General features: G+C 42.3%; 1 protein-coding gene across 3 annotated transcripts in view; it reads right to left on the bottom strand.

Annotated features, from left to right (window-relative positions):
• The window catches only part of SH3KBP1 (SH3 domain containing kinase binding protein 1), a 331,624-nt gene that overhangs the window by 74,310 nt on the left and 244,505 nt on the right, over positions 1-12,809 (bottom strand). For all 3 annotated transcript variants that reach the window (XM_068961995.1, XM_068961996.1, XM_068961997.1), the window contains one exon: positions 8,987-9,081. In XM_068961995.1, coding sequence (XP_068818096.1) covers positions 8,987-9,081 — 95 coding nt within the window. The remainder of the gene's footprint in view (positions 1-8,986; positions 9,082-12,809) is intronic.

Here is a 12,809-nt window from a genome sequence, read left to right as displayed (position 1 = left end):
AGGGGGCACAGGAGCGTAGAGGTGGGGTACATGAAACAGCTCTGCTATGGGAGCTTCATGGTCTCTTGTCTTACAAAGAATATTCCCAGGAAGACTCAGAACAAAACCAAGCTCTTTGAAATTCAGGCAATTTATGTATCAAGCAATTATTTACTAAACATTGAGGCTCAGATGATCTTGGAGGAAAAACAGATTAACCAATCACATTCTCTCAACAGCACCTTTGCAGACCAAAAGTCTGTAATTTTGCCAAACTCCAATGCATCAGTTTTTTTCTTTCATGAATTTTGCTTTCTGTGTCCTAACAAGTCTCTTATGTTTTCATAAATAACTTTTTTATGTCTTATGTTTTCTATGCAGATCTGTGCTTCATTTTGAGTTAATTTTTGCATAATGTGTTAGATTAGGTTAGGGCTCTTTTTTTTTTTTTGCCTGTTGATGGTCTATTGTACTAACACCGTTTCTTGAAAAGATTATCCTTTCTTTCTTAAATTTTCTTTGTACCTTTGTTAAAAAATTAATTGACTATATTTTTATGGATCTGTTTCTAGACATTCTATTTCAAGGGCTAGCAAACTACCTCCCATAGATCAAATGTGGTCTGCTACCTATTTTTGTGCACCTCTGAAACTAAGAATAGTTTTTACATTTTCAAATGGTTTTTAAAAATCGAAAGAATAGTATTTCAAAGTATATGAGAATTACAGGAAAGTAAAATTTACATGTCCATAAATAAAGTTTTATTGGCACTCATCCATGCCCATTCAACACCTATGACTGCCTTTGTATAGTTGACACAGATATTGTATAGCCCATAAAATCTAAAATATTTTCTCTCTGGCCCTTTACAGAAAAAGTTTGCCAAGACTTGGTCTAGGATATGAGAATCCTTATCCATGCATAATCTCAGGGGTTCTCTGAATGATATTATAAAAAGATACTGTAAGGACAGAAGCTTTAAATAGCACCTCTGAAAGCCCCGAGGAGGGCAGAGAAGGAAAACACTTAATAGCCAGCTACCCATTCCAACTAGGACTAAAATATAAAAGCTTTAAGTAAAACTATTCTTAAAAGGATGAATTTTACTGCAACATGTAGTTAACTACAAAATGGGGAAATTTTAAGTTTAAAAGGTATTTATTTTTAATGACATTTTCTTAAATATCTCTATGAGTCACAAACTAAGAAAAAACATTTGCAATGTGAAAGATGACATGATAATGCCATGAATAATATGGTGTTTTTATAAAAATCAACTGGAAAATTACAAAATTTTCTACTTGAGTAAGCATTTTTAAAAATGCAAACACTTATCAGATTAGCAGAGATGACAAAGAATGACAATACCAGGGGATGATAAGGACAGGGAAACATTCTCATTGGCTCCTGAGGGGAGACTAATTGGGAGATGATCTTTCAGAACATCACTTAAATGCCTTTAAAAGGCACTGAGATGGGACTTTCCTGGTGGTCCAGTGGTTAAGAATCTGCCTTCCAATGCAGGAGATGCGGGTTCCATCCCTGGTCAGGGAACAAAGGTCCCACAAGCTGGGGGGCAATTATGCCTGGGCACCAAAACTTGAGAGCCTGAGCGCCACAACTGGAGACTCTGTGGCCCACAACTACTGAGCCTGAGCACTCTAGAGCCCATGCTCCACAACAAGAGAAGCCTGCACGCTGTGACTAGAGACAAACCATGGCAGCAGTGAAGAGCCAGAGCAGCCAAAAGAAAAGGCACTGAGGCAGCAATACAGCAATTCATCAGCATGAAAGAATAAGTGCTAACATTTATCCAGAACTTACTATGAGCCAGAGATTTCAAGTGCTTTGCCTCCTTTCACTCGTTTCATCTTTACAACACCAAGAGGTAGCTATTGTTATCATCTCCATTTCACAGATGTGAAAACCAAGGCACAGAGAGACTGAGTAGCCCGCCCAAGGTTACACAAGTAGTAGAAAGTGGTAGGAATGCTTACACACATGAGGATCTACAAATAAGGTGATGACTACCGGCAACATGGTGCAGAATAGGGAAAACTCAGAGACAAGCAAATGTAAAAGAGGACTGTGGTCCGCCATACATTGGGATGTTAAGGAACCATTTAACCTTGCTGCCAAAGATAGGCATGATATACTGGGGACAAATGAGGCTACACAAGAGTGTATATGATATGACCTTATTTTTATTTTGAACTATAATTGTGTGTGTGTGTGTCAAGTCTGGAAGAACATGGCTCAAATATTAAGAGAGATATCTGAAGGTGATGTGGTCACAGGTGATTTTGACTTGCCTTCCTATTGATCTGTCTTGTTCTCATTTATTCTCTGAGAGTAAGTATTACTTATTTAATTTTTAAGTAGAAGAGGGCATCAGAAAATGAGATGGCTAGTGGCATCACCAATGCAATGGACATGAACCTGGGCAAACTTTGGGAGATGGTGAGGGACAGGGAGGCCTGGAGTGCTGCAGTCCATGGGGTCGCAAAGAGTTGGACATGACTGGGTGACTGAAAACCAACAACTTAACAGTGCATCCCACGCTACTTTCCATCTCAGAAAAGTATATTTTAATAAAATGCAAATGTGAATGTAAAGAGCTTTGAGATACTTTAAGAAGACAGAGGCTATAAAACTAATAAATCAGTTTCATCCTAAGAAAAGTTAAATAATAGAGAGGCATTTCAGGGAAAGTACAGCCCTTAATTGCAGGGGAGTTCAATATACCAAGAAAGAACTCCCAGTCCATGGGCATTTGTCTTTTCTTCTTCCTATCATAACTTATCACAGCAATAACTATAATTTAACTTTTTATTTCTAAAGCACTTTCAGTCACAACATTTCACTTAATCCTACAACAATAATACAAACAGAAAGGGTGGAAACAGAAAACAGAAAAAAGAGTTTCTCTAATTCCTTAAGACACCTGCAGATTTTTATGTGTGTGTTGGAGGAAAAATGTATTCCAAGATGCTGGGGAAAGGGTGATTGATGTCCTGTCACTTAAGCACAGCACTTGGGAGAGAGATGATAATTAAATTGAACAAACACAGGGTCCGTTCAGTTTTATATAATTTGAGGTAGCATGCAAAGCTGAGAGTCGGCATCAACTGCCAATTCATATGTCGATGAGAAATCTGCAATTATCGAAATTTCCAGGTGGCATTGTTTTGACTGTCTACTGGCAAGCGCAAGTCCTACTTTCACCATCTTCATCTAATTTAAAACTGTGTCTCTGTGATGGTACACAAGCTCAGGAAGCAGAGTTTTGATTAAATGTGTTTCTGGTGCCAGGAATCTTCCCAACGGTCTCAGAGTCCAGGTTACTTTTATTAGCAAGACAAAACAACAGCAAACTGTATTCCTGGAGCTTTCTAGTGGTCTGAGGAAAAGATATACTGTGACTGCTGTACCCAGTCAGAACATATGCAGTCTAACAAGACAGGCTATACCGTGAGAAATACATCCGAGGACATAAATGACTCATTTGTTGAACACTGACATTTTTCAAATGTGTGTAAACCCAGATGATCCCAGACCTATGCTTAACTTCTTCATTCACTCATAAAACACGTCCTTCTAATGGGTCTGTCAGAGCGTGTCATCATTTTCAGGGTGACACCTGCTAATTTACTCCTCACCCCTGAAACCACATTTAATCCTACACTTTAGCTCTGCTAAAAGCTTCAGCAGTTGAGAGAGAAAGGGTCAAGGCCAGCAATCTATATAGCTGATCAGCTTTCTTCTTCCAAGCTGAGAACCTTTCCTGAGATTTCCAAAGTCACTTTCTCATGGGGAGAGGAGCAAGGGAGTCTGGACACATTTTTCTCATGAATAAATGTTACAACTAATGAATTAATGGAAGGGAGGCAGGAAGAGAAAATAAACATTAAAATAAACAAAGGACAGATCATAACAGAAAGATTTAGGAAGGAGCTCAGGGTGACTTTCTTTTCTTTCTCTTTTCCCCTTGTCCTCTCTGCTCTCTTCCTCTTTCTCTTTTTTTCATGGTGACAGCAAGGAGAAAACTAACCAGAATCGAGAAGAAAAGAAGCGACATGGGCTGGGCATGGGAAGAAGTGGAAGAAAGAAGTAGGAGAAGAGAGCTTCAGGCACAAAATGAAGCAACATGAGCCCTGTGCTGACCTCAATGTGGTCTCTGCACTATGATTCCATTTCTGTAGATGTGACAATGGAATCAGCAAGTCCTGAATGATTCTGACCCTAAGAGGTCACAGCCATGGATACCAAAATGTCAGAAACGGATGGGGGAATGGTGTCATAATATTGTTTTCCTGATAAAATAATGATGATGTCATGAATTTAGAAAGAAAATCCCACAGGCACTTGCCCTAGATATACCCAGCAACAACATGTGACTCAATCAGTAGACAAGAGTCACCTCAGGGAGTGACCGAGCCCCACCTACTGCAAGAACCCACAGCCCCACAGGAAACAGCAGTCCCGTCCCGCCAGCCCCCACAGTCAAGGTCAGAAGACGCCTCTGCCCTGGCATGGCTGCTGGTGACTAGGAGTCTCTTGGGAAAGTCGCTTCCGGGCTCTGGGCCTCTCTCTGTTCCTCCTTTGTCATCAGGACAGAACACCCAGGGTGCCATCTAACTCCCAGGACTGCTGTGACCTCAGGCATTTGGGGTTCCTGGTTTGCAACATCCCCAAGAACAGGTGAAATCCCTAAAAACAGGCAAAACCCCTAGGAGCAGGCAACATCCCTAGCTGGGATTTTTTTCACAGTGGTGACCTTAAACCGCTCCTACCTGCAGCTACTCTTCTGGCTTCCTTCTTTCTTGAGAGGCACACGTATCAGTTTTCTCCCCCGAACATCAATGCTGTCTGCTTCTCCTTCCCTCCAACTACACTACACCGGGACTTTAGTCAATAATGGTACCTCTCTTCATATTTACCTTGATATTGTCAAATAGGCTGTATAACCATGAAGAAATGGGAGTGTCGGTTTGCCTTTAATGGGTCAAAGACACAGCCACTCAGGGGAGCTTTTTGATAAGATATACCTGAGTTCTAAAGGAGTCACGTGGGAAGCCCTTCCTCCCTGGTGAGTGGGGACCACTATTGTGGGGCCAGGAGGCTGTTGCCCAAGGGCAGGGACATCGGCCCTCTCCACAGCTGGGCTTGTTCTGCCCCAGGCAGCAGCGGCCAGGGCGCACACATCCTTCACAGCTGAGCCCCACCTGAGCCCCCCAGCTGCTCTCAGACCTTCTCCAGGGAGCTTCTCGGGTTGGAAACCAGACGCAGAGGCTTCTGAACCCTTTCAATCATGCTCTGAGCACAAGCCAGGAAGGCAGGGATGGGGGCGGCAGGAATGCAGACAAAGGAGCTATTTTTGAGTGACTGGAAATAAAAGCTAAACACAGGTGTGTTCTGCACCCATGGAAATTTTCCCAAATCCACAAGAATTCTTTATAAATAAACTAAAAAAAACACACCACTGGAGTTGCCACATTTCATCCTGGTTTCCAGGGGCACACACAAATAGTTCAGGCCGGTGCACATTATTTCCAGAACTGAGGAGCGCTTACAGGCACCCACTAAAGGTGTCTGACTCATTTTCTAGCAAGCTCTATGAACTGACAACCTAGGACTGAAAATGAGGGTGATGTTTGCCCTGTGACTCCTGCCATGGCTCAGAAAAGCAGGGCAAAGAGAAATCAATTTAACTGACTATAAAATGAGACCACGGCTGGCTTTTAGGGTAAATTGAGAAACTCTACAGCAAAAGCCATCAACACTTAGAGAACAGCAATTCCGAACTTTCAACTCAACTCATAATAAAGAACCATATCAAAATGTAGATTAAACAAATCATGGTGAAACTATTCACTCTGCAATCTGAAAAGCAAACAGTCATCTAAATGAACTTGTGGGTGATCCCTCAACTTGGAGCAAGAGGAAGATTTTTTTTATAAAGCAGGCTTGACAGACTCAGATTCCATCCTTTCCATCTTCAGCAGGCAAAGTATTTTTGGCAGATTTTCTTTCCGATTCTTGCTGAAATCTCACCCATTGCAAAATTCTTTTTTTTAATATAATTTTATTTATTTATTTTTGGCTGTGCTGGGTCTTTGTTGCTGCTCAGGCTTTCTCTAGTTGCAGCGAGCATGCTCAGTCGCTTCAGTCATGTCTGACTCTTTGCAACCACAAGAACTATAGCCCACCAGCTCCTCTGTCCATGGGATTTCCCAGGCAAGAATACTAGAGTGGGTTACCATTCCCTTCTCCAGAGGATCTTCCTGACCCAGGGAAGAACCTATGTCCCCTGCATTGCAGGCAGATTTTTTTTTTTTTTTTAGGTAAGAAGTGGATTTATTTAGAAAGAAACACACTCCATAGACAGGGTGTGGGCCATCTCAAAGGGCAAGTGTGGCCTTGGGAGAAACACACTACAGAGTGTGGGCTGTTGCAACAAGTAAGCCCGGCAACATGACTACTGAGCCTGTGCTCTGGAGCCTGGGGAGCAGAAACTACTGAGCCCACGATTCACAGCTACTGAAGCCCACATGCCCCAGAGCTGAGCTCCACAAGAGAAGCCACCACTATGAGAAACCTGCGCACCGCAACTAGAGAGTAGTGCCACCCCTCCATGTGGAAGCCAGGTCCAGGGATCAAGTGGACAGGGAGGATGCCAAGTGCTCATTTTGCAAGTGTAGTTGTAATTATCTGTAAGCTGCTTCACAGGTCCAAACTGCTTCTTAACATTCAGCTAGGGAACTGGGGAAAGCAGTCGCAACCCTCAGGACACTGTTAAGAGCAGCCTTCCACCTCCACCTGGTTCCCTGCTTCCTACTGGGTGGATGGGACCAGGAGAGAGTCCCACTCTAACTAAAGAAGCTCTTTAGAAAACTCCACTTTCTTTTATCCAGCAGGATTTCAGGCTGGGAGGAAGGAGTGAAATCACCAGGATGAATGAGTTCTCATTGTATAGAATCAAATGACAAGGATGGAATATAAGATGATGTTGAGGTAGAAATAGATGAGTTCAGACAAGAGACCATCTGCGGCAGTGTTTTCTTTTCCTCAAACCTTAGTAAACGTTATTGTACATCTGGTTTTCAACTGAAAAGAGGGTGTCCCCCTCCAAACAAAAACAGGAAAGTGACCCCCCCCACCTCCACATTGCAAAGAATGGCAGTTGTTTAAAACTCTGGTCGCTTTATTGTCTGGGGGTGGGCGGGGGGGGTGAGGAACAGCTCCATCCCTTCCCCTGTGGAAATAAAACCTAATCTCTGTGCCAGTTATCAGAGTATCTATCTCCTGCTTCACAGCCGCTTCATGTCTTTGGTTCAGGGTCTGGTTTAAAATAGGCAATGCCCTGTGCCCAGGAATGCAGCCTGGAGGAGGCCCACAGGATAAGGGCAAGGCTGGTAAAGAACCTCTCTGCCTCCTCGGCTGAAAGGAACAAGAAGGGCACTGTTTCCCCTCCTCTGGGTTCCTCTGGCCACAGTCAGCACCTACAGAGGTGAACCAAATTAAGTTCAGGAGAAAATTTTAGAGGTGAGAAGATGGATGTTCTGGGGCCCTCAGCAAGCAGGGAACACTCTGCTGGTCCAGAAAGGTGCTTGAGCGTTGCCCAGCATGCCACTTTCCATGTAGAAGGTGAGAGTGCCAAGCTGTCTCCCTAAATAATCTGACATTGGGCAAACTACTTAAACTCTGGGGTCCTGCATTCCTTGGCATCTGGGGCTTGGGCTCTTCAAACACACAGCCTCCACAGCCATTCCGTAAAGGTCACTGTCCTTGATTAGAAGGTTATAATGGTAAATCCTACCAATCACCTATAGACACATTTGGGAGTGGGAGATGGGGGGCAGGTAACACCACATCCCTCCCCTCTCAGTGATGGCCAGAGGCAGCAGGACCCAGGGCCTGCTTCCCACCTGAACCCCCTGCCCTCTCTCCCCTTTCTCTGCCCTCTCCACCCTGTCCATGCTTTCTCAGTTCAGTTCAGTCGCTCAGTCGTGTCCGACTCTTTGTGATCCCATGAACTGCAGCATGCCAGGCCTCCCTGTCCATCACCAAAACTGCTGGAGTCTACCCAAATCCATGTCTATTGAGTCGATGATGCCATCCAACCATCTCATCCTCTGTTGTCCCCTTCTCCTCCTGCCTTCAATCTTTCCCAGCATCAGGGTCTTTTCAAATGAGTCAGCTCTTCACAGCAGGTGGCCAAAATATTAGCGTTTCAGCTTTCTAGCCCTGCATAAATGTAAGCAGTAGTGATGATTCCCCAGTCACGCCCTTAAGCATCCTAAAGACAGCTCAGGTTTTCCTCATGGTCAACCATGGTAAGAACCCTATATTTCAGGGAAAAGGCCACATATTCTGGGAATTACTTAAATAATAGATCTTTCAACCCCCTTCTTGATGAGTACCACTGCATGAAAGCATAAAGTCCATGGTGCAGGCCCTGTTAAGCTGTGTCACTTCACACAGATGCAGTGATCATAAAATCATCCCATCTTCTCAGCCTGAGCAAGATGGGCAAGATTCTCTCAGGCATGCTACCTGTCTTTGATCTGAACAGTAAACATTCTTTAAGCCTTATCTGAAAAAAAAAAAAAAAAAAAGCCTTATCTGCCTGTGAGGCCCAACTTTGCCTTTCTGGAACCCCTCCTTGGGTCCCTCATGACACAGAGCTTTGCAGCCAGGGCTGCTGTGGAGGGTGGACTTGCCAGTCAAGCAGGCCGCTCTCCGTCCCCCAGGTTAGCCTTTCTGGAATGGGGCCACGCAAATCTGCAGCTGGCTCCAAGGCAAATGGAATCTAGCTGTGCTTCAAGTTCATTCATTCACTTGGATACATTTGGCCTAGCCTGACTGAGAGGAAAGACGCAAGATTCTTCCTTGGGAATTCAGGATTATGAAAATCATTTCAAAGGTTAAAACAAAAGCTCATATTATCCGCTCAACACCTCAAAGTAGTTCAGAGTTTAGAAGATAGGAGGGAACCTTTGTTTACCTTATTGATGAGAGTGACTATATCTCCTTCTTTGATTGTCAATTCATCGTCGTTCTGTGCCTCATATGGAAATATAACTTTGCAGTAATCCTTGGCTGTAAGGAGAAAAGAAAACACAACCTTTAAAATGCTGTATCTAATGAGCTGTCCCAGGAGGAGATGCTCTCTATCACATCAACTGCAGAGAAAGGCACACTTAACCGACAGGACATAACTGCTGCATAAAGAAACAAGGTTCACCCTCAGAAAACCACCCAAGATGGCTCATTTTTGGTTCATGCATTTTTTTATTCTCACTCTTTTTCCTCACAAATTAGGTGATGTCATGAAAGCCACTGACTGCTTTGCTTTTCTCAGACAGAAAAGCAAAATGGTTTCCTTGGTCTCAGAAAACAGGGGTGTCCTTTTATAGACTCTTTATTTTACACACCATTTTATATCTTCTTCAGGTGGATGCATATGTAGATACAATCTACAAAGAGCTTAAAAGCTTAAATTTTGCCCTCTCTTCTGCACATCACTAAATCAGAAATCAAGCATATGCATACATTATAAAATGGTACTCAAAACAATGGAAAAGACTCCAGTATGGTCTGTTAAGAGACAGAGGTTGATGTAGCTGTATGTGATCACGTGTCAGTCACAAATGGCCAACAAATACTGACCAAATGTTCTTTACACACACGTGGGATGGGGGCGAACTTTTCAAATATGTTTCAAGGTCCCTCTATGGGAACCTGCCTACTCAGAAAGGGGGTTGACAGTAAGGAAACAGCTTTCACCCCAGAGAGAAAACACTAAGGCCAGTCAAAATCCATTCAAATATGCTCTGAATTATACGCTTTGGAAAGTCTGCTGCTGCTGCTGCTGCTAAGTCGCTTCAGTCATGTCCGACTCTGTGCGACCTCATAGACGGCAGCCCACCAGGCTCCCCCGTCCCTGGGATTCTCCAGGCAAGAACACTGGAGTGGGTTGCCATCTACCTGATACTAAAACTACAGAAGCACCTGTTTAGAAGACAGTGAAAATATTTGTAAGGTACTGGGACAATTAAGACTTTGAAAAGAGGTTTAAAGACTCAGGACAGAAGGTAGAAAGAAAAATTCGAAAGAATTAGCACCTACTAATATATCTACCTAAAGAAACTAAAGACCCATATATAGAAAACTATAAAACACTGATGAAAGAAATCAAAGAGGACACTAATAGATGGAGAAATATACCATGTTCATGGATCAGAAGAATCAATATAGTGAAAATGAGTATACTACCCCAAAGCAATCTACAGATTCAATGTAATCCCTATCAAGCTACCAGTGGTATTTTTCACAGAACTAGAACAAATAATTTCAAGATTTGTATGGAAATACAAAAAACCTCGAATAGCCAAAGCAATCTTGAGAAAGAAGAATGGAACTGGAGGAATCAACTTGCCTGACTTCAGGCTCTACTACAAAGCCACAGTCATCAAGACAGTATGGTACTGGCACAAAGACAGAAATATAGATCAATGGAACAAAATAGAAAGCCCAGAGATAAACCCACACACATATGGACACCTTATCTTTGACAAAGGAGGCAAGAATATTCAATGGAGTAAAGACAATCTCTTTAACAAGTGGTGCTGGGAAAACTGGTCAATCACTTGTAAAAGAATGAAACTAGATCACTTTCTAACACCGCACACAAAAATAAACTCAAAATGGATTAAAGATCTAAATGTAAGACCAGAAACTATAAAACTCCTAGAGGAGAACATAGGCAAAACACTCTCCGACATAAATCACAGCAGGATCCTCTATGACCCACCCCCCAGAATTCTGGAAATAAAAGCAAAAATAAACAAGTGAGATCTAATTAAAATTAAAAGCTTCTACACAACAAAGGAAACTATCAGCAAGGTGAAAAGACAGCCTTCTGAATGGGAGAAAATAATAGCAAATGAAGCAACTGACAAACAACTAATCTCAAAAATATACAAGCAACTCATGCAGCTCAATTCCAGAAAAATAAATGACTCAATCAAAAAATGGGCCAAAAAACTAAATAGACATTTCTCCAAAGAAGACATACAGATGGCTAACAAACACAGGAAAAGATGCTCAACATCACTCATTATCAGAGAAATGCAAATCAAAACCACAATGAGGTACCACTTCACACCAGTCAGAATGGCTGCGATCCAAAAGTCTGCAAGCAATAAATGCTGGAGAGGGTGTGGAGAAAAGGGAACCCTCTTACACTGTTGGTGGGAATGCAAACTAGTACAGCCACTATGGAGAACAGTGTGGAGATTCCTTAAAAAATTGCAAATAGAACTACCTTATGACCCAGCAATCCCACTGCTGGGCATACACACCGAGGAAACCAGAATTGAAAGAGACACATGTACCCCAATGTTCATCGCAGCACTGTTTATAATAGCCAGGACATGGAAACAACCTAGATGTCCATCAGCAGATGAATGGATAAGAAAGCTGTGGTACATATACACAATGGAGTATTACTCGGCCATTAAAAAGAATACATTTGAATCAGTTCTAATGAGATGGATGAAACTGGAGCCGATTATACAGAGTGAAGTAAGCCAGAAAGAAAAACACCAATACAGTATACTAACACATACATATGGAATTTAGAAAGATGGTAATGATGACCCTGTATGCGAGATAGCAAAGAGACACAGATGTGTACAGCAGACTTTTGAACTCTGTGGGAGAGGGAGAGGATGGGATGATTTGGGAGAAGGGCATTGAAACATGTATACTATCATGTAAGAAATGAATCGCCAGTCTATGTCCGATGCAGGATACAGGATGCTTGGGGCTGGTGCATGGGGATGACCCAGAGAGCTGTCATGGGGAGGGAGGTGGGAGGGGGGTTTATGTTTGAGAACACAAGTACACCCATGGTGGATTCATGTCAATGTATGGCAAAACCAATACAGTATTGTAAAGTAAAATAAAGTAAAAATTAAAAAAAAAAAGAATTAGCACCTACTGGGTATTTGTTATTCTGCACCAAAGTCAACAACCCCAATGACTCTGAATGGCTTTAGATATTTCCCAAGGATTAGGCCAGTTCCTACAGATTACAACCTAGAGGTATATAAGTAAGTATCAATTATATTATCCCTGGTACAATTTACATCACTAAATTGTGGGGATATTTTTTATTATGGTTAATATATCAATCAAAGAGAGTGATATATAAAATTAAGGCAATAAAACATCTATAATACAGACACACTGGTCTAGGGTTGGGATATGACAGAGAATAGGGAGGGGACAAGGGAGGAAGGGAGAGAGGGAAAGAGAGGGACTAACTTTGTTGACAGATGTTTTTGCTTCCCATTCAATGACTTGAAGATATCATTTATATCCCCTAGCCTAGTGCAGGAACCCTTCTGTCTTAGGAAGTTGATGGCTTTTGCTCCTTAACTCATCCTAAGAGGCACTAGTTCTAAATCCCATCACTATCAATCCACCCAAATATTCCTAAGCCCACATGGTTCCAGCTCTCTTTAATTAGCTATAGCAAACCTCCAAAATTCTGAATGGACCCAAATGTTCTAAAGGGAGGGGGGAAAGTTAAGCATCTTTAAACTGAATAATGACAGCTCCTTACCAATTTTCCTATTGACTGTATTAGTGAAATATGACTACCCCACCTCAAAACTTGCAACAACACTGAAATAAATGCAGTATTATTGGAGAACTGCCCTGCAGAGTCTTTGCTTTAAGAATAATTTGTTGGATCAAAATCATGGAAACGTTTTACACAGAAGATAAGACATCTGTGGCCAACAAAGAAAAGGAAAAAG

This window comes from Capricornis sumatraensis, chromosome X (assembly GCF_032405125.1).
Source record: "Capricornis sumatraensis isolate serow.1 chromosome X, serow.2, whole genome shotgun sequence".
In the NCBI taxonomy this organism is placed as follows: domain Eukaryota; kingdom Metazoa; phylum Chordata; class Mammalia; order Artiodactyla; family Bovidae; genus Capricornis; species Capricornis sumatraensis.
The sequence above is the reverse complement of the archived record's forward strand: the minus strand, read 5'-3'. Positions and strand labels throughout refer to the sequence as shown.